General features: G+C 43.4%; 1 protein-coding gene across 4 annotated transcripts in view; it reads right to left on the reverse strand.

The window, feature by feature from the left end:
- The window catches only part of LOC123764005 (carbohydrate sulfotransferase 11), a 45,016-nt gene that overhangs the window by 11,636 nt on the left and 6,397 nt on the right, over positions 1-26,983 (reverse strand). For 2 of the 4 annotated variants that reach the window (XM_045751439.2, XM_069330148.1), the window contains exons 2-4: positions 5,852-6,012; positions 2,324-2,547; positions 1,951-2,079 (exon numbers count right to left, since the gene is read on the reverse strand). In XM_045751439.2, the coding sequence (XP_045607395.1) occupies positions 1,951-2,079; positions 2,324-2,547; positions 5,852-5,987 (489 nt within the window). In that variant the 5' untranslated portion in view covers positions 5,988-6,012. Of the gene's footprint in view, positions 1-1,950; positions 2,080-2,323; positions 2,548-5,851; positions 6,013-16,581; positions 16,698-20,810; positions 21,050-26,983 lie in introns of those variants that run through there. The other 2 variants (XM_069330146.1, XM_069330147.1) reach the window with 2 other exon arrangements.

Here is a 26,983-nt window from a genome sequence, read left to right on the forward strand (position 1 = left end):
TATAAATATATACAGTCTCCGTGGTGTAGTGGTAAGACACTCGCCTGGTGTTCCGTGAGCGCTTTGTCATGGGTTCGTATCCTGGCCGGGGAGGATTTACTGGGCGCAAATCCATAATTGTAGCCTCTGTTTAACGCAACAGTAAAATGTGTACTTGGTTGTAACAACGATTCTTCGCGGTGGGGATCGTATTCCAGGGACTTGCCCGAAACGCTACGCGTACTAGTGGCTGTACAAGAATGTAACAACTCTTGTATATATCTCAAAAAAAAAAAAAAAATACAAAAATAAAATGTGTGAATCATTGCTGTACTCAAAATCATGGTGTGCATAGTATTGATTCAATTATTGTGTTCATAAAAACAATAAGCAAATACTGTGTCGGTTATTACACTATATACACAGGTTATATATAAGTATCTGCATGTTTTGTTCACCATAATGAACTACTAAGTTGATATTGCAAGTCAAAAAGCAACGAGGTGTGGCTCACCTGATCAACCAGCCTGTGATTCGTATGTCAGGCTGAGAGCAGCCGCATCCAACAGCCTGGTTGACCAGTCCAGCAACCAGGAGGCCTGGTCGACGACCGGGCCTCCTGGCCCGGACTTACCTCAAGGTAAGGTAACCACATCTGCCAGTCAGCCTCCCGCTGCCATTCCCTCCCTCAATGACTCCTCACTCGCCCACATCCTCTTCCCACCATACTGTTTTTGCTTTTATTCACTATATACAGACGTTATATATAAGTATGTACATGTTTTGTTCACCATAACTGTTCATCTAAGCTGGTATAGTGCCCAAAGAGCATAGAGGCCACCCCTACCCAGCATGACAAATCATGCAGATGTTGCCACCTCCCTTACCAAAATGGCTTCTCCCAACACTCCTTTTGCTGTTATTACACTATAGATACACGTTATATACAAATATCTACATTTGTATTCACCATAACGAACCACTAAGTTGGTATGCTGAGTGGCAGTGGCAGTGGCAGCCAGTGGCAGCCTACCACTGGCTGTCACTTCCTCCCTCCCTCCCTCACCTCACCTGACTCACCAACATTCTCCTCCCATCATACTGTTTTTGGTTTTATTCACTATATACAGACGTTATATATAAATATCTGCATGTTTCGTTCACCATAGTGAACAACTAAGCTGGTATAGTGAGTCCAGACAGTAAAAAGGTGGTCATACAGAGTTAGCAGACAATGCTACCTCCATCCCCACCAAGATTACACCACCCACTACAGCACTAATTATCATAATAATCCTGCTATTATCAGATTCCTGGTCATTTTTATCAGTCAAGGGTCTTCTGTAATACTATCATCGCTAAATAATAGCATGTACATATATATTATGACATTTTTAGGCGATGCTATGGTCACAAACTGAACAGCAGTGCTGTGAGCTCATGCTGTGCGCACCAGCCTTGGTGGCTCACTCAGTACTGAGGCCCTCACACCCGGGAATGTGGCCCACGAATTTAAAAAAAATGGCGTCTGTTTACAAGAGCCCTGATGAAGGCGAGGTGAACCCCGTGTATCCACAGGCTGTTTAAATCTTGAATAGTACTCCAACACATCATATGATGTGATGCTCAATTTTGCGTATGTTACTCAACACATCATATGATGTGTTGTGCAGTTTAAGGGTTAACCACAAAGTATTTGTTACAAGAATTTGTTCAAAGAACCTAATAATATCTTGCTAAAAATAACAGCAGAGAGCTTATATTGTAGGTTTCAGTATTGGTGGTTATAAGACTGGAATTACAAAAAATTGTACAGTGTTCAGATTTATAAAAAAAAAAAAAGAAGCACCCAGGTTCATGAGACATATACCTGTAATAGCTGTGTCATGAAACAGAAAGGTATAAATTACAACATTTATACTATTTATACTCTAATATGGTACATAAAATTAAATGCATATTAAAATTTACCTCTAAATCTCCAAGTTTTGTGAAAACATTCTTACGGTGAACACTGTCAGCAGGAATGGAAAATGGTTCTGTAAAGTTTGTTCCACCTATCAGCATCAATAGGATCCTCTTCCAGTTTGTACATGCCACCTGCAAACCAACATAATTATCAATATTAATAAATAATGCAAACATCTATTTTTAACATATAATTTAAAATATTCTTTAATATTCACTGTTGAGTTTTTTTTTTAAGAGAATTGAACAATACTGTACTGCATACAGTATACAATGTACTGTATACTGTGCTGCATACAGAATACATTGCAGTGTATATAAGCACAAAAGAAATGTACAAAATAAATTTGTTTATCATGCAATATACCTTACCTACCTTAGGGACATAGCAGTATAATATATGATTTTTGTCATCAACAATAAGGTTATTGAGCATTTTTGGGTTAGCCACTAACTCCTCCGTAATGGGGTCTTCCACATCAGAGACCCCAGAACCAGCAGCTTCCCGCCAAAAGTCTGCTGGACACATCCTCTCTACATTATGTTTACGCTGCTTCATCCTAAGTGCCACATGAGACAAAGGGAGCATTTCTGCAGAGGCTAAGAGATATAATATTTTAGTATATATAACTTAACTAATACAATTAGATTCTGTATTGGTTCTGTAGATCAGAACAAAACATGGTACATAATTATGCTATTTAAGTGCAGTAGCACATACATCCAGTGCAATAATACTGTATACAGTACTTTACTGTATATAACTTTTACATACAGCGGGACCAGTGCTACCATTATAGTAGCACTAGGCAACTGCCTAGGGCACAAACATCAGAAAGTCAACTCCACCTATCTCTTCTGCCTATTTATGTCCAATACTTGACCTGTAAAACCACTCCTTCTGAAGATGTATTAATACACGAAAGTACTTAGGGAAATTCCTGTTTCAATTTTCCTCCATAGTCTGACACTGTCTATGTCATATATATATATAAATATAAATAATAATGTCAGACCACGGAAGAAAAATGAAACAGGAATTTCCTTAAGTACTTTCGTATATTAATACATCTTCAGAAGGAGTCCTTCTGAAGATGTATTAATATACGAAAGTACTTAAGGAAATTCCTGTTTCATTTTTCCTCCGTGGTCTGACATTGTCACATTTTTAATCACGTGTTTATTTTCGTGATATACACACACATTATATATATATATATATATATATATATATATATATATATATATATATATATATATATATATATATATATATATATATATTATTAAATATGACCGAAAAAGTAAGATTAATAATTCTAACACGAATTTTCTCAATCTTTCGTACATTTCTTTTCACTGTTGGAGGTAATTCAAAAATCAATTCTCCAAAATTCATTTTTATTTCTATTCTGACGCGACACGAGCGCGTTTCGTAAAACTTATTACATTTTCAAAGACTTTAGTTTACAAATACACAACTGAATAGAACTTACACATCTCCAATTTTGTTTATATCTACATTTGAGTGAGGTGGATGGGGTGAGGTGGCATCAATAGGGTATTAATTTCATCAACACAAGACAGAACAAGAGGTGGCATTAATAGGGTATTAATTTCATCAACACAAGACAGAACACGAAACAATGGGTATTGAAATGGAAGTGATTGTAGAAAGCCTATTGGTCCATATTTCTTGATGCTTCTATATTGGAGCGGAGTCTTGAGGTGGGTAGAATATAGTTGTGCATTAATTGGCTGTTGATTGCTGGTGTTGACTTCTTAATGTGTAGTGCCTCGCAAACGTCAAGCCGCCTGCTATCGCTGTATCTATCGATGATTTCTGTGTTGTTTACTAGGATTTCTCTGGCGATGGTTTGGTTGTGGGAAGAGATTATATGTTCCTTAATGGAGCCCTGTTGTTTATGCATCGTTAAACGCCTAGAAAGAGATGTTGTTGTCTTGCCTATATACTGGGTTTTTTTGGAGCTTACAGTCCCCAAGTGGGCATTTGAAGGCATAGACGACGTTGGTCTCTTTTAAAGCGTTCTGCTTTGTGTCTGGAGAGTTTCTCATGAGTAGGCTGGCCGTTTTTCTGGTTTTATAGTAAATCGTCAGTTGTATCCTCGTGATTTTTGTCTGTAGGGATAACGTTTCTATTAACAATATCTTTCAGGACCCTTTCCTCTGTTTTATGAGCTGTGGAAAAGAAGTTCCTGTAAAATAGTCTAATAGTGGGTATAGGTGTTGTGTTAGTTGTCTCTTCAGAGGTTGCATGGCGTTTCACTTTCCTTCTTATGATGTCTTCGACGAAACCATTGGAAAAGCCGTTGTTGACTAGGACCTGCCTTACCCTACAGAGTTCTTCGTCGACTTGCTTCCATTCTGAGCTGTGGCTTAGAGCACGGTCGACATATGCGTTAACAACACTTCTCTTGTACCTGTCTGGGCAGTCGCTGTTGGCATTTAGGCACATTCCTATGTTCGTTTCCTTAGTGTAGACTGCAGTGTGGAAACCTCCGCTCTTTTCCATGACTGTTACATCTAGAAAGGGCAGCTTCCCATCCTTTTCCATCTCGTAAGTGAAACGCAGCACGGAACTCTGCTCAAATGCCTCCTTCAGCTCCTGCAGATGTCTGACATCAGGTACCTGTGTAAAAATGTCGTCAACATACCTGCAGTATATGGCCGGTTTCAAGTTCATGTCAACTAAGACTTTTTGCTCGATGGTACCCATGTAGAAGTTTGCAAACAGGACACCTAGGGGAGAACCCATGGCGACCCCATCTACTTGCTTATACATGTGCCCATCCGGGCTCAAGAAGGGTGCCTCTTTAGTACAAGCTTGGAGTAGTTTCCTTAGGATATTTTCGTACTAAAGAGGCACCCTTCTTGGTCCAAGTCAAGCCTGGAAGGTCCAATGAGATCTTGGTAGTGTTAAACGGCTCCATTGAAATGAGCGGGGTAGCCATGGCCACGGTGGGTTGCACAACTCGACTGTTGTATGCCAAGCGTCCACCCGTCCACACGACGTACCCTGCTCTCTCCTGATCCTCACACCTCGTCTCGTACCCAGGCACTCTGCCTGAGGTGTTTAATAATCCTCATCGCCACTGTTACGTTTGAAGGCAGAAGAGAAACAATCTTCATCCACATGGTTTATTGTCAACAACAACAAAACAATTATAAGGTACATAACTTACTATTTACAAGATCCTAAACAAAAGGGCATCTGCTCCAAACATGCTACACCCAACATCTGTAGTACTCAATTCCAACATACATCACTCAATCATAAATCTTAGTCAAATATCCTAAGTTTGCTTACTGTAGGTAGTTCTTACTATGACTAAACTTTCCACAGTTGTCTTTTCGACTGGTGTGGGGAGAGAGGAATGATTAATAACTGACTGGTTAACCACAGATGTAATTGCTCGGCTCTACAGACTGTTGTGGTCCATTTGCTGAACCACTTGTGCTATAAAAGATTATTGGCACATATATTAAACTGAGTAACTAGCTTCACAGACTTACTTAGCTGAATAAAATTTGGGTTTAAATTTCTGAGCTCACCATGTACCTCTGTAACCTTTTCCAATACTGCCCACGGGAAAATGGGGGGTGCATAATAAATGAACAAAATCAAAATCATTGTGATAGGAGATAAAGAACCTTACCTTCATTCGGCGTATTACTGTCCACTTACTAACGTAAAGTAATTATAAAAACAAGGCGCCAAGCCGGGGAGACTATGTATAGAGTCCAGTAAACACTCAAAAGATCCACATAACACTGGTATTGTAACTCCTGGCAGATCACTGCAGTCCAGTAACTTAGTTACATATTGACATTTATTTTGTAATACAGAATATATAGAGCAAATGTGACACCTAACAATCCTCACCCGGAATGACGGAAGTGTAAGGCAGCCTATGGTCGTCAAAGGAGGGCGAGTGGATGAACCATCTGACGGAGGCGATGCAGGTGAACACCGCCAGGCCCATCAACACCCACACCACCGCCCGCAGCCGCCGCATCATTCCTCTCACACCACCACCACCTTCACTGTAACAGTTCCAATTAAAGATAAAGTAAAATCTATACAAGCAATTTAATCTATCAGCTTGCTACAGTCCAGCTTGCTACAGGCTCTATGCTATTTCATCAAACAACGTACTACAATCCAAGCTATTCGATCTATCAGCATGCTACAGTCCAAGATATACCTTTCATATACTAGCACCCTGCACTGAAATACTAGCACATTACACTGATGTACTGAAATACTAGCACACCTGCACTGATGTACTGAAATACTAGCACACTGCACTGATGTACTGGAGTACTAGCACACTGCACTGATGTACTGGAATACTAGCACACTGCACTGATGTACTGGAGTACTAGCACACTGCACTGATGTACTGGAATACTAGCACACTGCACTGATGTACTGGAGTACTAGCACACTGCACTGATGCACTGGAATACTAGCACACTGCACTGATGTACTGGAGTACTAGCACACTGCACTGATGTACTGGAATACTAGCACACTGCACTGATGTACTGGAATACTAGCACACTGCACTGATGCACTGGAATACTAGCACACTGCACTGAAAAACTAGCACCCTGCACCGATGTACTGAAATACTAGCACCCTGCACCGATGTACTGAAATACTAGCACCCTGCACCGATGTACTGAAATACTAGCACCCTGCACTGATGTACTGAAATACTAGCACCCTGCACTGATGTACTGAAATACTAGCACCCTGCACTGATGTACTGAAATACTAGCACCCTGCACTGATGTACTGAAATACTAGCACCCCTGCACTGATGTACTGAAATACTAGCACCCTGCACTGATGTACTGAAATACTAGCACCCTGCACTGATGTACTGAAATACTAGCACCCTGCACTGATGTACTGAAATACTAGCACCCTGCACTGATGTACTGAAATACTAGCACCCTGCACTGATGTACTGAAATACTAGCACCCTGCACTGATGTACTGAAATACTAGCACCCTGCACTGATGTACTGAAATACTAGCACCCTGCACTGATGTACTGAAATACTAGCACCCTGCACTGATGTACTGAAATACTAGCACCCTGCACTGATGTACTGAAATACTAGCACCCTGCACTGATGTACTGAAATACTAGCACCCTGCACTGATGTACTGAAATACTAGCACCCTGCACTGATGTACTGAAATACTAGCACCCTGCACTGATGTACTGAAATACTAGCACCCTATACTGATGTACTGAAATACTAGCACACTGCACTGATGTACTGAAATACTAGCACACCACACTGATGTACTGAAATACTAGCACACCACACTGATGTACTGAAATACTAGCACACCACACTGATGTACTGAAATATTAGCACCCAGCACTGATGTACTGAAATACTAACACACCACACTGATGTACTGAAATACTAGCACCCTGCACCGATGTACTGAAATACTAGCACCCTGCACTGATGTACTAGCACCCCTGCACTGATGTACTGAAATATTAGCACCCTGCACCGATGTACTGAAATACTAGCACCCTGCACTGATGTACTGAAATACTAGCACCCTGCACTGATGTACTGAAATACTAGCACCCTGCACCGATGTACTGAAATACTAGCACCCTGCACCGATGTATTGAAATACGTGCACACTGCACTGATGGACTGAAATACTAGCACCCTGCACTGATGTACTGAAATACTAGCACCCAGCACCGATGTACTGAAATACTAGCACCCTGCACTGATGTACTGAAATACTAGCACCCTGCACTGATGTACTGAAATACTAGCACCCTGCACTGATGTACTGGAATACTAGCACCCTGCACTGATGTACTGAAATACTAGCACCCAGCACCGATGTACTGAAATACTAGCACACTGCACTGATGTACTGAAATACTAGCACACTGCACTGATGGACTGAAATACTAGCACCCTGCACTGATGTACTGAAATACTAGCACCCTGCACTGATGTACTGAAATACTAGCACCCTGCACTGATGTACTGAAATACTAGCACCCTGCACTGATGTACTGAAATACTAGCACCCTGCACTGATGTACTGAAATACTAGCACCCTGCACCGATGTACTGAAATACTAGCACACTGCACTGATGGACTGAAATACTAGCACCCTAACCCTGCCACCACCGCAACAAGTGGAAGGCACTAAAGTAGTGGAAGCTACCTTTATCCACAACTTTAAGGTCAAATTTCGAACGACAGGATAGTTAACTAGTAGCAACAGGTACAGCAAGAGTAGTAGGCGGGAGATTAGGAACTAATAAAGTTTTCGATTGGGCAGAAGAAAATAACATGATGTTAAAAGTTATAAATTCAAGGTACTCGGGTACGGTAAAAATGAGGACCTTAAACATAATACAGGGTACAAAACAGTCAAATGCGCCCATAGTAAGAAAACAGCATGTAAAGGATTTGGGAACAATGTTGTCTGACGACCTAACGTTTAGGAAGCATAACCAAGCAAATATTGCGTCAGCCAAAAAAATTATAGGATGGATTACGACGAATTTCAAATCCAGGGATCCCATCACAGTGGTTGTACTCTTCAAATCACTTGTGTTGTCCCGTCTCGAGTACTGCTCAGTACTCACTTCCCCCTTCAGAGCAGGAGAGAGTGCTGAAATAGAGGGAATACAGAGAACATATACGGCACGCATAGACGCGATAAAACATCTAAATTATTGGGATCGTCTCAAAGCTCTCCAAATTTACTCTCTAGAAAGGAGACGAGAGAGATATCAAATAATATACACATGGAAGATACTGGAGGGCCAGGTCCCAAATCTGCACAGTAAAATAACAACATACTGGAGTGAACGATATGGAAGAAAATGCTGAATAGAACCAGTAAAGAGCAGAGGTGCCATAAGCACAATCAGAGAACACTGTATGAACATCAGAGGTCCGCGGCTGTTCAACACCCTCCCAGCGAGCATAAGAAATATTGCCATAACAACCGGGCTGTGGTGGATATGTGGGCTTGCGGGCCGCTCCAAGCAACAGCCTGGTGGACCAAACTCTCACAAGTCAAGCCTGGCCTCGAGTCGGGCTTGGGGGAGAACTCCCAGAACCCCATCCAGGTACTAGACCTCAATTCCTCGTAGTCACTGATAGGTAAGCACATCAGGAATCTGTACACAAGTTGATTGACAGTTGAGAGGCGGGACCAAAGAGCCAGAGCTCAACCTCCGCAAGCATAACTAGTTGAGTACAATTAGGTAAGCACATCACGTAGATTTAAATAGCAAATAATTATCAAAAGAATGCACCAAGCCTTCCCATCACAGCAAAGGGGCCTGACAGCTGAGTGGACAGCGCTTTGGATTCGTAGTCCTGATGTTCCGGGTTCGATCCCCGGTGGAGGTGGAAACAAATGGGCAGAGTTTCTTTCACCCCGATGCTCCTGTTCTCCCAGCTGTAACTACCAGGTACCTAGTAAATAGGTACCTGGGAGTTAGACAGCTGCTTCCTGGGTGTGTGTGTAACAAAAAGGAGGCCTGGTCGAGGACAGGGCCGCGGGGACGCTAAGCCCCGAAATCATCTCAAGATAAGCCGGGAAGGCTATGTAGCACTAGAGTGAAATAGATGTATAACATTCTTAAATCAGATCTATAATAGGGTACTCGCCACTCATTTGAGATTCCTCTCCACACTTTCATGGAGGTTGCAGGGATAACAAAACCAAAACCTACAAGCCAAAACGTGTATGAAGCACTCTGGCTTCCTGTCCCCCGACAATTAAATGATTAGTGAGTGAGTGGCCTGCCTTACTTGCCTTACTCCTACCATGAGGAGAGGAACAGTAAGTCATAAATAAGAGTAGGTGCGTGTGTGGGCCTCACGACGTGACACCCAGCACTATAAGGTGAGAAGTAGCGAGTCATAAGAACTGGTGTGTGAGCCGCCCCCAGCCGAGTGTTGGGGGGGGGGGGACCTTCACAACCCTCAACTGATTGTATCAAAGCTCCGTCGAAATGTATATGTTTATCTCTCAGAATGTTCGGTAATACGTTTATTGCTTGTGATGTGTGTCTATGTATGTACTAACACGATGTACTGAACGGGGTGAGAATAGCTTGAGCTACCTCATCCCTTTGTGTGTATTTTACCTTAAACTTATTTCAATTTCAATTTCAAGCTCCGTCTACTGTGACGTCACTGAAAAGTCGGTGACTGTGCTACCTTTCTTGTGACGTACTGTTTATCCGCTCCACTGTGGAATCCCTTAATGTCTCTTAAACCTTATGTTACACATTACGCAAAATATGCTGCGGATCCCACAGCTCTGGTGTTTGGTGCTGGCCTTAAGTTGCTTATTACTCTCTGGAGCGTTAAGACCACCAGTCCATAATAGCCTGCCCATCAACTACCAACAATACTAGAGGCCTAACCATAGTCCGAGACTAATTTTGTATTTTAAGGAGCGCAAGCAAATAGATCATTCCCCTGCGGGTCCTTGCGGGTCCCTGCGAGGTGTTCCGTAATCAGCAGGCAACATGGACAAACTTTAGATTTTGAAGACATCCAAAGTTACCTTTTGTATCTCCAGCCAGGTGTAGTGGAGATACAGCCAGGTGTAGTGGAGATACAGCCAGGTGTAGTGGAGATACAGCCAGGTGTAGTGGAGATACAGCCAGGTGTAGTGGAGATACAGCCAGGTGTAGTGGAGATACAGCCAGGTGTAGTGGAGATACAGCCAGGTGTAGTGGAGATACAGCCAGGTGTAGTGGAGATACAGCCAGGTGTAGTGGAGATACAGCCAGGTGTAGTGGAGATACAGCCAGGTGTAGTGGAGATACAGCCAGGTGTAGTGGAGATACAGCCAGGTGTAGTGGAGATACAGCCAGGTGTAGTGGAGATACAGCCAGGTGTAGTGGAGATACAGCCAGGTGTAGTGGAGATACAGCCAGGGATCTGATAGTGTTATTCAGGATGCTGCTACTGCCTCCCTTCATGTTGACGCTAATAATTGATGAAGTTATGATGGGCCCGTAATGGACGCTAATCGTCGTTGTTGTTGTTTTAGGTTTAGCTACTCAGAACGATATGTCCATATAGCACGGTCTATAGCGAGCCCGTAATTAGGACGCTAATCAATTGATCGTATTGAAATATGGCGTGACATTACAGGTGATAAATGATTTTGATTGTTCGCGCCGGGACGGCTAGTTTATTGTGCACCCCATACTCATCCTGTGAGCGGTAGCACAAAAAGCATTACAGAGGGCACAAAAGATCTTTATCAGACCTCATCTTAGATTATTACATAAACAATTTCATCTATCCTTCACACCTTATAGTTACAATGTCAGCTAGTTAAATGACCAAGACAAGTTTCCTGGTCGCTACGGTAAAATAATTTTTAATAACATACTTGGGCACATTCGCATTTATGCAGCTACCCTAGACTATATGAAGAGTTATTTAGTTTGTGTCTAGCTGTCATAACATAGTTGTTATATTCTCATATCAGATATAGACAAAAATACAAGTCACAAACAACTTCTTGTCATAGAATCAGCATGAAAAATACTTATGTATAAGACATTGAAAAACTACAAGGTGATATGAATAAAGTTTTCGATTGGGCAGCAGGAAATAATATGATGTTTAACAATGATAAATTCCAGGTGCTCAGCTACTGTAAAAATGAGGACCTTAAACATAATAAAGCGTACAGAGCACAATCAAATGTGCCCATAGTAGGAAGGTAACATGTTAAGGATCTGGTAGTAATGTCTGACGACCTAATGGATTTTCGGGTTTGATGTCCAAAGGGTTTGGAAAGGCTGGGAGAAGTAGAGGGATGGGAGGTAGAAATATGCTCAAACCGCATACCCCCTAAGAAAAACAAGAGGAAGAGATGCAGATTGGAACGGGAACGTCGTTCCCTCTGTAGGCGAAGAAAACGAATCGCGGAACAACTTGAGAGTCGCTCCCTATCTCAAGAACGGCGAAGAAGGTTAGATAGAGAAATAGAAACAATTGAATGCCCCTGCCCCTGGGGCAGGGGCATTCTGGATATGTTCTCTGCATTCCTCCTATTTCAGCAATCTCTCCTGCTCTAAAGGGAGAAGTGAGTACTGAGCTGTACTCGAGACGGGACAACACAAGTGACTTGAAGAGTACAACCATTGTGATGGGATCCCTGGATTTGAAGGTTCTCGTAATCCATCCTATCATTTTTCTGGCTGACGCAATACTTGCTTGGTTATGCTCCCTAAACGTTAGATCGTCCGACATCATTATTCCCAAATTCTTGACATGCTGTTTTCCTACTGTGGGCAGAATCGATTGTGTTTTGTACCCTGTATTATGTTTCAGATCCTCATTTTTGCCGTATCTGAGTACCTGGATTTTATCACTGTTAAACATCATGTTATTTTCTGCTGCCCAATCGAAACTTTGTTGATATCTGCTTGTAATTTTTCAATGTCTTCATAAAAGGTAATTTTCATGCTGATTTTTATAAATCTGCAAAGGATGAAACGAAGCTGTAACTTGTATTTTTGTCTATATATATCTGATATGAGAATAAGGAACAGTAGCGGTGCAAGGACTGTACTTTGAGGTACAGAGCTTTAAACTGCGCTCGGACTCGATTTTACTTGATTGACTGTTACTCTTTGTGTTCTGTTTGACAGGAAATTGAGTATCCAGCGTCCTGCTTTACCAGTTATACCCATTGACCTCATTTTGTGTGCAATCACTCCATGGCCACATTTATCGAATGCATTTGCAAAGTCTGTGTATACAACATCTGCATTATGTTTTTCTTCTAATGCCTCAGTGATTGTCATATTGGTCAAGTAGCTGTGAGAGGCATGATCTTCCTGTTCTAAATCCATGTTGGCTTGGATTGTGGAGGTCATTGGTGCAGATTTGAGACCTGGATTTTGTATCCACGAATCTAGTGACCTGACTCCTGATCATCGTGGTTGGGGCCACTAGAGATAGGTGTTGTGGTTGGGGCCACTAGAGATAGGTGTTGTTGTTGGGGCCACTAAAGATAGGTGTTGTGGTTGGGGCCACTAAAGATAGGTGTTGTGGTTGGGACCACTAAAGATAGGTGTTGTGGTTGGGGCCACTAAAGATAGGTGTTGTGGTTGGGACCACTAAAGATAGGTGTTGTGGTTGAGGCCAGAAGAGAGGTGTAATGATCTGGGGCTCAGATCATTGGTTCTCCCTTCTCCCCTCTTTTCCCTCCCCTTCTCCCCTCCTTTCCTTCTCCCTCTCCCCTCCTTCCTTCTCCCCTCCCCTTGGCCGTCATTCGTCTCCTCTCTTCCCCCCCCCCTGTCGCCGTTGTATTGGAAGCCCCCCAGGTTCTCCTAACAATTAATCGATACTAAAGTTGCCCTTGGATTTAAATTAGTAACGTAAATTACACAAACTAATTTTCCAAAATTTATTACTGAAATTCATATTACCCGGAGTCCCATGGTTACTGATTCCTTGCCTTCCTGGGGGATCGGTGATTGACACATTCAGGTATGGTTGGTCGGGAAGGTGGTGGCAGTGAAAATGTGTTTTGTTATTGTTTTTTTTTAACTAATAACCCTTGTCCTTGGTGTATCTTCCTCATTTAATATTCCTCTTACATACGTGGCAGTCCAGTGAGGGGTCATACTGGACTGTAACAGTGTTAAGCTGGGGTATTGAGTGGAGAGAGACAGAGATGTACAACAGAGAGCGTATATTACGATCACGAGAGATAACAAGATAACAGGATTAATACTGGGGAACATTGGGTTATTACAATAGAGGCCGCGGTTATTACGACAGGGTAAGCGGTCGTTACAGAGGTGTGGCGGGGACACTAAGAGGAGCCGGGGATGGGCGGAGAATGAGGGTGAGGTGGGCGGGACTGGCGTGGGTGGAGCACCTGACCCAAGGACACATTTACCACATAAGGAACACGGGCTCGTCCATCGCTCTGGTGAGCACAGTTGCTGCTCTATTTCCATTCATGTTAGATTATACATAAATAAAGATACAGTTTATGGCATATAATGATTTATCATACAATTCATAAGTGTATCTCCAGCGTTATGAGGAGTATGGTGGAGTGTCGGCAGGAAGCAAGGTATTGAGTACGACCTTCCTGTGGACGTCTGTCTCATTATCACCACCTCACTCCATCCACTTTTGGACTTTAATTATATACCAACACTCAGACATTCATTAACAAGCTGGTGAACTCATTCAGTAACTTCAGTAAACGATATATTAAAGGTAAGGTTACGAGCAGCGGTGCTGCTGGTTCTAAATAAGATATGGAAGTTAAGATCTAGATATTGTAAGGTGAGGTGGTTCAGCTTAACCCAAGGTCAGTGTGCAGGTTGGAAACTGGTCCATCTAGTATTTATAAGGTGTAGATTATTATGCATCTTTCTGCACTTAACAAGTACAATTGAAGGAAATTTTAGTCTTTTCCGGAATATTATGTGATTGTATAAGTGCGGGCACCGAACCTCTCTGCCTCTCTGGGTCTGTAACTTGGCCAACCTTATTAGCACTGTTAATGACACAGTAATATTCCTAGTGTGAAGGTTCCTGTTTTTCAGCCAATAATTATTCTTGGCATTGTTATAGTGACATTGTTGTGTTCTTTAAACTCAAAAGCTGCCGATACAACGCTGCTTCTTGCCAGTCTCTCTCAACTACCTCAGTTAAGAACTTTCTCCGACCTCCTGTGTATTCATTTCATCCAGTAATGCAACCCTCTTCATCTACAGTTTCCATTGTAATAAGTAATAACATTTTAAGTACTTTGTCCATGTTTGCGTAATGTATGAAGTCATTGTCAATAATAACTAGTGTTGCATGCTACTAACCTCCCCCCCCCGTGAGGCTGTGCAGCGATAAGGCTCATTATCCTCACACAATAAACTGTGCAGCGATAAGGCTCATTATCCTCACACAATAAACTGTGCAGCGATAAGGCTCATTATCCTCACACAATAAACTGTGCAGCGATAAGGCTCATTATCCTCACACAATAAACATAAACCAGAGCGGGAAATAAGGATGTCCGCTCATTTATCACCATCGACACAGCTGGTGCCTTCTCTCTCCCCTCAAGTCTACTTCACTTTGTTAATCTTTTTATGACTAAATCTTTATAGGCTACTTATGCTTTTTTTCACTTCCTCCTTAACTTCCATTTACAAAGTGCAATTTCAATCTATCAGTTTGGAATATTATTTACGCTACTTCTTCAGAGTACGCAATGAATGCTAGAATCATTTTGATCCAAAATAACATACTGGAGTGAACGATATGGAAGAAAATGCAGAATAGAACCAGTGAAGAGCAGAGGTGCCATAGGCACAATCAGAGAACACTGTATAAACATCAGAGGTCCGCAGTTGTTCAACACCCTCCCAGTGAGCATAAGAAATATTGCCGGAACAACCGTGGACATCTTCAAGAGGAAACTGGACTGTTTTCTAAGAGAAATTCCGGATCAACCGGGCTGTGGTGGATATGTGGGCCTGTGGGCCGCTCCAAGCAACAGCCTGGTGGACCAAACTCTCACAAGTCAAGCCTGGCCTCGGGCCGGGCTTGGGGAGTAGAACTCCCAGAACCCCATCAACCAGGTATCAAGCAAATCCCCAAATTACGTATTTGATAACAATCACTGATAGTTAATCACTTAACTGTTCAGTTATGTTTGAAAGTCCATATAAAAGAAAAAAAAATCGAGACATGTCTGAATAATTGTATTACGTAAGCGTCAACAGCAACAGACCCTACTTGCCGGACCTTACCTTACCAAGCCAAGATTCCGGGGCTTAGCGTTCCCGCCTCTTGGTTGCTGGACTGATCAACCAGGTTGTTGGACGCGGCTGCTCGCAGCCTGACGTATGAGTCACAGCCTGATTGATCAGGTATCCTTTGGAGGTGTTTATCCAGTTCTTTCTTGAACACTGACAGTGTTACCCTTATACTTGAACACTGTGTTACCCTCATACCCTTCACTGCTTCTATTCCGTATTTCAGTCAATATCGTTCACTCCAGTATGTTGTTATTCAAGTGTGTAGATTTGGGACCTGGTCCTCCAGTATTTTTCTTGTATATATCATCTGATACTTCTTTCGTCTCCTTTCTAGTGGATGGAGTTGGCTGCAGGAGATTAATCTTACCAACATCAGGGTGGTTACTCTTCTGGTAGCACAAAAAAGGTTTTTTGTTGAGTTGTTGTTTTAGGGGGGGGCGTTTTGGGAGAATAATCAAGCAAATATTGCGTGGTGTGAGCCGGCAGCTCATCCTGATCATCGAAGGAAAATGAGGGGACCTTTGACAAGCCGCCGGCTTCCTTTCCTCATCGAAGCCACTAGGCCGTCAGGTAAAAATTCAGGTAAATGTGACCAGCAGTCCCAAGTATTAAAATTGTGGAAATAGTCAGCACTGGCTCCTCCGTAAAGTAACTGGTGTGGTGGTGTGTGGCAGATTACCACAGTATTCAGTATTATAATACGGTATATACAGTATGGAGCTACGGCAGGTGAAGCGTGCGTGTCAGCTGGCCTCTACCTACGTACTTTACCATTGGTGGCGCCTTAGGCTCGCCCAGTAGAGACCGGAGGGGACCCTGGACTGGAGTCGGTGCGGCCGGTGTTGGCAAAGACCCCCACGAGTGCTGGTCATAACATCCACCACGTTTATGTCATTTATCTCCAACACATAACAGACTATAATGATGTTTGTGGGAATTATGTTCTGAGCATTCTACCGAGATGCTGTGATTACTCCCTGAAGGGCAGTGGTGATTACACAGCCGTGACTGTGAAGCATGGCATACTGTGCACTGTTTGGTCTAAGGAACGATCACTACCACTTGCATGTGATGCTTCGTAAAGTGACCACATTTCCAAAACTATGTATGCAAGTTGAAGTGTAATAAACTAGTTGTTGTAAGATACATATGCTAGTGTCAGTGTTCTCCCTCATATATAAGTCTGTTGTTCCTCTTTAAACGGTTGTCATATTGTACAAGCACACACCAAGAACAATTATTGATGGAACCAAAACTATAATTCCCTGCTTCACGGTTTAAGTCAGACGCGACCTATAATATGGCAGAGTTCATACAGGACTATGCTGCTTGTTGCTCTAAGCACTTTACACTTGTTGATAACGACTGCGACCAGCTGGCCATCCTGCACGGACATTATAACATACACAGGTGGTCCAAGCAAAGTCATTTTGGACACTGAACAAGGCAGGCGGGCTCGGGCTCGGGCTCTCTCTCTCTGTCACTCACCAACGTTAGTCAACACATCTTCAAAACCAAAATTGAAAAAGAAGAGATTTGCAACAAGATTGCTGCCAGAGCTAAGAGAGTTAATCTGTGAGAACAGGCTAATGGAGCTAGATCTCTCAACCCTACAGGGAAGGGAACTGTCAGGGGAATGCGCCAAGCCATCATGACTTTATAACACTGGGAAGGGGTCAGGATAAGGATTTTGGATGGGGGGGGGGGAGGAATGGTGCCCAACCACTTGGACGGCCAGGGGACTGAACGCCACAACCCCCAGAGAAGAGAAAAACATGGGGAATATGATGGCAAACATGTAATATAGTGAAGGAAATAGACACACAAGGTGGACAAGGAGAGCCTCTTTAATTGAGAGAACCAGGACGTCAGTGGAAGCTGGAAACGCAAACGAGTTAAACAAATGTAAATAAATCCTGGCACCCTGTACAGCTCGTCAACAGGTGGAATGTACTAATAGAAGTTGCGGAAGCCACCTCCACACACATCTTTAAGGCATAAAGCGCTAGACCACACTCCTCCAGGAACTGATGTGTATAGTACACCAACACCACCAGTACCAACACTACCAGTACCACCACCACCAGTACCAACACTACCAGTACCACCACCACCAGTACCAACACCAAACAGCAGTAGGCTACTAATATCTGCAGTACCAACACTGGCACCAGCAGTGACAAAACACCATCAGCAGGTGTACCAAGACCAACATCGCCTGCAACAGTACCATGGGTACCAGTACTACCAACAGCAGCTCCAGTGCCAACACCAGCAGTACTATTACCACCAACAGCATGGTAATCAAGAACAGCAGCAATAACAAAACCCCATCTAACCCCAGTGCAAGCCTGGCGCTGTGTGTTGCTGACAGTAAACAAATGTCAGCGGGTGTTTGTGCGAGCGCCAGCTGGAGCCACGTTTACTGGCCGTGGGAGTTGTTGTTGGCGCCGCCGCTGCTGCTGCTGCTGCCCCTCCCAGGCACGGTGGCACGGATCAGGTCTCCCTCTAGTTCACCAAGCGATCGTATGACTCGGCGCCATTTTTGCCGAGCAGGATGGACGAGGCAGGTGGAGCACGGCCTGACCCACCCTCCCTTCTCTCTCCTCACTAGCGAGTCGTAGAGCCTCTGGTTAACCAGTCACACAATACCACACGCTAGCTGATAAATATTAACACACAAATGTTTTGAAAATGGAGTGACATGCGAGAAGGTCTCTTGGGAGACGATGGGTAGTGGGTGGGAGTGAAAAAGAGGTGGCGTCGTAGGGTGGACCAACTCATGTCTCAAATGACGCCCCGGCTCTCCCTTGTCTGTCTGTGGACCTCACGTCAGGTACACACAAGTATTACAATCTTCAACACTAAACAAAATACACGAACAATGAATGTGCGGAATACTTGAGCAGTTATTTGCTATGTGTATTATTCCATATTTACAATAGTTATTGTACTCTTGTTAGCGGGGGCTGAAGTGCCTAGTGGTATATACTCGCCTAGTTGTAGTGTGCGGGGGTTGAGCTCTGGCTCCTTGGTCCCGCCTCTCAACTGTCAGTCTACTGGTGTACAGGTTTCTGAGCTTCTCGAGCTTCATCATATCTACATTTGAAACTGTGTATGGAGTCAACCTCCACCACATCACTTCCTAGTGTATTCCATTTACTAACTACTCTGACACTTAAAAAGTTCTTTCTAATGTCTCTGTGGCTCGATTGGGTACTCAGCTTCCACCTGTGTCCCCTTTTGTGTGTACCACCCTTGTTAAATAATCCATCCTTGTCTACCCTGTCAATTCCCGAGAGAATTTAGTATGTGGTGATCATGTCTCCCAGAGCTCCTCTGTCTTCCAGCGACACGAGGTGCAGTTCACGCAGCCTTTCCTCATAACTCATGCCTCTTAGTTCTGGGACTAGCCCAGTGGCATACTTCTGAACTTTTTTCAAGTTTCGTCTTGTGCTTGACAAGGTACGGGCTCCATGCTCGAGCTGCATATTCCAGGATTGGTCTTACATATGTGTTATACAAGGTTCTGAATGATTCTTTACACAGGTTCCTGAAGGCAGTTCTGATGTTAGCCAGACTTGCATAGGCCGCTGATGTTATTCATTTGATGTGGGCTTCAGGAGACAGGTTTGGTGTGATATCAACTCCCAGACCTTTCTCTCTGTTCGTGTCGTGAAGGACTTCATCTCCCATTCGGTATCCAGTGTCTGGCCTCCTATTTCCTCCCCCTAGTTTCATCACCTTACATTTCCTTGGGTTAAACTTTAGTAGCTATTTGTTTGAACATTCCTTTGTCTAGGCCATCTTGTAGCCTTGTACTATCTTCTTTTGTCTTAATCTTTCAAATAATGTTTGCATCATTAGCAAACATTGAGAGGAACGAGTCTATACCCTCTGGAAGATCATTTACATATATCAGAAACAGTATTGGTCCAAGAACTGACCCCTGCGGGACTCCACTGGTGACGCCTAGCCACTCCGAGACCTACCCCCTCACAGTGACTCGCTGTCTTTTGCTGCTTAAGTACTCCCTTATCCAATGGAGTACCTTCCCTTTCACTCCTGCCCGCATCTCCAGCTTGTACACTAGCCTCTTATGTGGTACTGTGTCAAAGGCTTTGAACTGGCAATCCAAAAATATGCAGTCTGCCCACCCCTCTCGGGTGGCCTCGTAGCCTGGTGGATAGCGCGCAGGACTCGTAATTCTGTGGCGCGGGTTCGATTCCCGCACGAGGCAGAAACAAATGGGCAAAGTTTCTTTCACCCTGAATGCCCCTGTTACCTAGCAGTAAATAGGTACCTGGGAGTTAGTCAGCTGTCACGGGCTGCTTCCTGGGGGTGGAGGCCTGGTCAAGGACCGGGCCGCGGGGACACTAAAGCCCCGAAATCATCTCAAGATAACCTCTCTTTCTTACCTGATTGTGTACTGGTGATAGAGCTGGGGAGTGGTGTAGTCTGGGAGCTGGGAAGCCGGCACGTGGGTGTGTAGGGCTGTGTGTGTAGGGCGTAGAACAATGTGCAGGTGTCCAAGTGTGAAACCACACTGTAGAACAGTGTGCAGGTGTATAGAACAGTGTGCGGGTGTATAGAACAGTGTGCGGGTGTATAGAACAGTGTGCAGGTGTATAGAACAGTGTGCGGGTGTATAGAACAGTGTGCAGGTGTATAGAACAGTGTGCAGGTGTATAGAACAGTGTGTGGGTGTATAGAACAGTGTGCAGGTGTATAGAACAGTGTGTGGGTGTATAGAACAGTGTGCAGGTGTATAGAACAGTGTGCGGGTGTATAGAACAGTGTGCAGGTGTATAGAACAGTGTGCAGGTGTATAGAACAGTGTGTGGGTGTATAGAACAGTGTGCAGGTGTATAGAACAGTGTGTGGGTGTATAGAACAGTGTGCAGGTGTATAGAACAGTGTGTGGGTGTATAGAACAGTGTGCAGGTGTATAGAACAGTGTGCGGGTGTGTAGAAATACGACATGATACAAGTAACACAACCTGGAGACGGGCCGAACCCGTTGGGGATGTGGAGGCGCGGAGCTGGTGCCCGCGCAGTCTTCCCGGGAGCACCATATGAGCGCCTCTACAGCTGTGAGGCGTGTGGCCGGACTGCACGTTGTGTAATATTTAGCAGGTTGTGGTCCCTTGGTAAGGCGCGTCTGGGGTGACCCGGGGCGCTGGCGTTCAGTCCCCCGGCCACCTCCAAGGATTGTCTCATACATATGTCAGATTATCGTGGGTTTCCTTGTGAATGCTTAGAAGGTTGTGTGGGCGTGTTGAACAGCATGTATATACAACTATATAGAATAGCTTATGTGAAGAACATCCTATACCTTCTCGTTCGATTGTCCTCCATTCAATACACCCTTAGAAGGTAAGTCAGTATGCACTGATTATATGAGGCAAACTGGGTTACCTGAGAGCGTGGGAGATTCCAAACAGGAAATGTCTCTAAGCACTATCAGGTTTCTGTTTCAGTTATGTTTGTGGAAACTGTCTTCCTGTCGAGGGTAATTTTAGGAATAGACAGGGAACTGGATCCAGTCGGGGCCAGACATACTTGGGAAAATATCATCTAATCCTTTCTCAGTCACCCAAGCTGTCTCGCCCAGCCGGAACCTGTCCTTCCTGGGGTATGTTTACCTGCCCAACCTGCCCATACCCAGGCCGCTGGCCTCACCAACCATGGTGCCCAACCTGCCCATACCCAGCCCGCTGGCCTCACCAACCATGGCAGATCCTGACATAGTTGCAATAGTGGAAACTAAAATAAATGGCATGATCTCGGATGCAATCTTTCCAGAGGGCTACCAGGTGATAAGAAAAGAAAGGACACAGAAACAGGTAGGGGGCACTCGTAATAAACCGGAAATGGAAGTTTGAAGACCTGGAAAATCGAGGTATCAATGAGAGCACAAGTTCTATACATAGAACTACGACAGTAGATGGGAGGAAGATTGTGATCTTGATACTCTACAATTCCCCACCAAACAGTAGAAGACCCAGGCAGGAGTATGATGACAACAACAAGGCATACATAGATGAACTGCAGAAGGGAGCAACACTAGCTCACAGAATCACAGCGAAACTGCTGGTCATGGGGGACCTAAATCATGGAGAGGTAAATTGGGAATCAAGGAATCCCCACGGCGGGGAAGAAACGTGGGGAGCAAAGTTAGTAGATGTTATAGACAGGAATTTCCTAACACAACATGTGAAGGAAGACACAAGGGAAAGACGAGGGGATACACCTAGCCTATTAGACCCGATTTTCACCCAGAACGTAAAAAGACATCGAGAATTTGGAACATGAAATACCTCTAGGGGCCAGTGACCATTGTGTCCTAGTCTTTGACTACATGATGGAACTCAAACTTGTGACCAAGGGACAAGAGGTTTGGGAAAGGAGAGTTGACTACAGGAAAGGGGACTACAGGAGGATAAGGGACTATCTCGGAGAAGTGCAGTGGGAGGAAGAAATTAGAGGAAAAACTGTCCAAGATATGATGGACCTAGTCGTACGGAAATGCCAGGAGGCCGAAGAAAGCTTTATATCAACAGTAAAGGAAAAAAGTAAGAGGGAATTTAATAACCCATGGTTTAATAGACTGTGTCAGGAAGCAAAAATAGCCAGCAGGCGGGAGTGGAGGAAGTACAGAAGACAAAAGACAGAGGACAACAGGATCAGATGCAACAGAGCTAGAAACGATTACATTAACATAAGAAGAGTATCAGAAAGAAATTATGAGAACGATATTGAGATCAAAGCAAAAAAGCAACCTAAATTACTACACAGCCATATAAGAAGAGAAATGTTACTGAACGACCAAGTGACAAGACTAGGGAAAACACAAGGGGCATATACAGAAAGTGACAAGGAAATCTGTGAGCTGAATGCTAGTTTCCACAGTGTTCACAACCGAGCCTGAGCAGCTCCCATTTTCTAAGTCTTGGCGCCTGGACCACTTACTCTAACCCACCCCCTCCCTAAAATGTATAATAGTCGTATTTAGAAAGCCTGCAGTGCAAGGTCATCATTTTGCTCTGAACAAACATCTATGTACATGTTTATAAATGCACGACCCAAGAATACGATGAATCACGGACCAGTGGCGGCAAATTATGTTTGATTATCCTATAAAACACCACCATCGATATAATATACATTCCTGTGTGTTTACATCTTTAGAAAGGGTTACCTGTGTACCAAGTTGTGTGGGTGTGGAAGTAAGCGACAAGGACAATGTGTGGTGGCAGCAGACGTCAGCAGCGACCTGATGACTTTCCCAGATGCTGAAGCTGCGGTCTGACGCGCGTTACACTCCTACCTACACCACAACCAGCCTAGCCACTACCCATGCCATCACAACCCCGGTATATACCATCCTGGTATATACCATCGACACCCCCCAGTATATACCATCCTGGTATATACCATCGACACCCCCCAGTATATACTACCCCTATATATATACCATAAAAATGAATTATTCTTTGCTTCTTTGATGTTCTGTTTTTGATGACCGTCATTTTTTATTAACATAGTGTACTTGGGTACATTAGCTACCCTTGACAATACGAAGGGTTACATAATTTGTGTCAAGAGCTCGCTATGTCGTCCTAAAATCCCCATCTGTAAGATGGGGATTTAAAAAAAAATCAGTTAAGATAAAACTGAATGTGTCTCTTAATCCTGATAAAACTGTTCACTATATTCCCCCTTGTAAAGATGTGCAGGTCTCTTTGCAATATACACCCATCAGTGTAAAACAAATGTATAACACTGATATTTTGAGATGTTTAACATTAGAAGCTATTGACAGTCATCTTCAAATTCTCAAACCAACTGAATCCTATTTCATTACTGATGGCTCTGTACAGTTAGGCACTGGCAGAACAGGTTGTGCATGTGCAGTATATAAAGGGAAAGAAATGATCGTGTCTAGTACACAGAGAGTGAACAACTGGGCAAGCACGACACAGACCGAGCTATTGGATATTTATCTAGCCACTGAATACCTTAAGCTCAATGGTGGTAGAGTTATTTTCTGTGACTCTAAAAGTGCTCTGCAGTCCTTAAATAACCCATCACAATGTATGTCTGAAGTAGCTTGTAATATTAAATGGAATGTAATTTTTGCCAATGATAATAACTCTTGTATAAAATTTGTGTGGATCCCATCCCATGTTGGAGTTGGAAAACATGACTTTGTAGATCGATTGGCCAATGAGGCTTGCAGGAAAGAAAACATTGATTATGACTTTGGACTATTTAATGAAATTATTAGAAACATACAAATTAAAGAAATTAAGTCAGATTTAGAAGAACTAAGAAATGCCCAGAGACCTGAAACTTGCAGTATTAAAAGTTATGACAAGTTTTGTAATAATAGGTATTTGTATGGTCAGCACAGTAACCGAACAAGGCAATGTGATGTAGTCATTGCACGAATTCACCTTGGCTATAGACACATCTGGCAGGTTAGTGAGTCTGAGCCACTACCAGAATACTCAGATTGTAAACTCTGTGATAAACCTGTAATGCATTCACTAGAACACTATATTGATGAATGTGAAACCGTAAAGGACTTTAGACCTCCTGGCCTCTTGTACCACCAACTGTGTAACTATTTTATCGACTCAGGTGTTCTGGACGACATCCTAACAATTTATCCAAAATTTGCTTGTCCATTTTAAAGAATGAAGAACAATTTTTATTTATATTACTTCTAAGCTGCATCACTTATGAACCCATCCCTGCCCTTGTGTGGCAGTGCACAATAGAAAGTTGTTTTCACATATCCATACATTCAAACATTGATTGTAACCATGATATATATGTACTTCCGCCTACAATTTAGACCTATTGTCTTATGTATGACCCTCTGTCCTGCGTGACAGTGAAAACCAGCATTATCCTCACTTTGATACGACTTAATCGAAATCCTCAGATTAGGCAAAATTGTAATTAATTTTGTCAATAAAGATGTTAATAATATTAATAGTATCCTCTGAGACCCTGTTATCAACCTCACAATTCCTCACACCCTTGGAACAGCTTCCTCCACCAGCAGAACACTCACCAAGGAGGCAATTTGAAAAGGGACAGAAGAAAGTGAGCCTCAGGGCAATGTACACTAACATAGATGGAATTACAAATAAAGCAAATGAACTGGAAAATGAGTACTAGAAGAAAACACAGACATAATAGCCCTCACAGAAACAAAGCTAACGGAAAACCATAACAAATGCAGTGTTCCCACAGGACTTATGTTATGAGGAAAGAGAGGAGGAGGAGGTGGTGTAGCTCTGCTGGTAAGAAAAGGCTGGGATTTTGAGATGGTTATTCAGGGCTGTGAAGGTTATTCAGGGACTACATAACAGGTACCATAACAGCTGGATGACAAAAAATTATAGTCGTAGTCATATAATCCACCACCAAATGACAGACGACCCAGCAAGGAATATGATAGAAACATGGTCACCATTAACATAATAGAGAGAGCAGCTTCTGTCGCTAGCAGGAATGGATCTGGACTGCTAATCATGGGAGACTTCAACCACGAGAAGATAGATTGGGAGAACAGAGACCTGCATGGAGGACCAGAAACATGGAGAGCTAAGCTGCTGAACGTGGCAACAAGAAACTTTCTAAGCCAACACGTCAAGGGACCGACAAGAATGAGAGAAGACGAACCAGCCTTGCTCGATCTGATATTTACCGGTTTTATAGAAATAATATTTGTACACAGCCTGTCAGTGTCAGGTTAAACAACTGGCTGACCTCCACACAAGCAGAACTAGCAGCATTACACCTAGCTACCAGTACATTAAAAAACATAGGAGGAAGAATAATATTTTGCGATTCAGTCTGCTCCTCAAGCAATCGAAAACGTCTCCTGGAAGATCGACAGCAAGAACCTCATACTACCAAGTATAAATGACCTAACTGCTGCACAGAGTAAAGGGTCTCGAATCTCCTTTGTATGGATACCACCACACATAAATATAACCCATCATAATGAGACACATTGCGGCCAAATTTGCGTGCAACAAAGATAAAGTTGAATTAGATCTAGGTATCCCCATCTCTGCTGTCAAAACTGTATTGGTCCAAACACTAAGGTCTGACAGGAAAGAAATTAGCGACTCCCAACGACCTGAAAGCACCAGTATAAAAAGCTATGATTTGTTCAGATCTGAAACCTATATCTATGGGCAGCACAAAACGTCCACCAGACTGTGCGACACAGTGGTTGCCAGGATCAGGTTGGGTTACAGTTACCTGTGGCAGGTGGCTACAGGTGACGGATCTCCCAATCCTGAGCACTCCAGGTACAAACTCTGTGAGCAGGAACTGGGACATGTTCTCCCACACTACATCACTGAATGTCCAGATATTAGACCATTCAAATCCATTGGCATGAGGTTCCTGGAGCTTTGCAGTTACTTTATTCACTCTCGTGTTCTTGAAGATATCCGCATAATGCACCCAGAATTTGCCAGTGCAGGCTACTGAGCATATGGCCCCTGTATAACTAACCATCCTGCGAAATGGGGACTTTTACTATCAATGTTGCCTTATTCACTCATGTGTTCCTGATGTTATAGTCATAATGCACCCAGAGTCTGTCAGTGCAGACTACTTATCACATGCCTCTGTATGACTAACCATCCTGTGATGGGGACTTTTAACATCACGTAGTTAGTTTTTTGACACACTATACCTCCCCTTCATATACTCTAGGGCAGCTGCACAAATGCAGCTTACCTAAATGTTTCAACCTACAAAATTTAAAACATAAGTACCCCACCACTAGTTGGGTGGGGAGAAATGTGTCCCCGGTCACTAGTACCTTTATTAATAAAATGACTGCATGTTTAAACAAAGGAATGCCTCCAGGGACCTGTCTGTGTTTGGTGGGGTTGTAGGGGTGGAGTTAGTAAAGAAAATAACTACATCTTCGTCAAGGCCTCAGTGTTCCTAACGTGGGCTCAGTGCGGCGCAGGCGTCAAGCACCAAGCGAGGCCACCTTGTTTCCCCAGAGGAGCAGCAGCACAAGTGCTGGCACGTGAAAGATGAATCTCGTGTTTAAAATTACAAAGAGTTCATGGAATGAAAAATGGGTGGAATTACAAGATTAAACAAATGTCTAGTTATTTCTAAATTA

The sequence above is a fragment of the Procambarus clarkii genome, chromosome 23 (assembly GCF_040958095.1).
Source record: "Procambarus clarkii isolate CNS0578487 chromosome 23, FALCON_Pclarkii_2.0, whole genome shotgun sequence".
In the NCBI taxonomy this organism is placed as follows: Eukaryota; Metazoa; Arthropoda; class Malacostraca; order Decapoda; family Cambaridae; genus Procambarus; species Procambarus clarkii.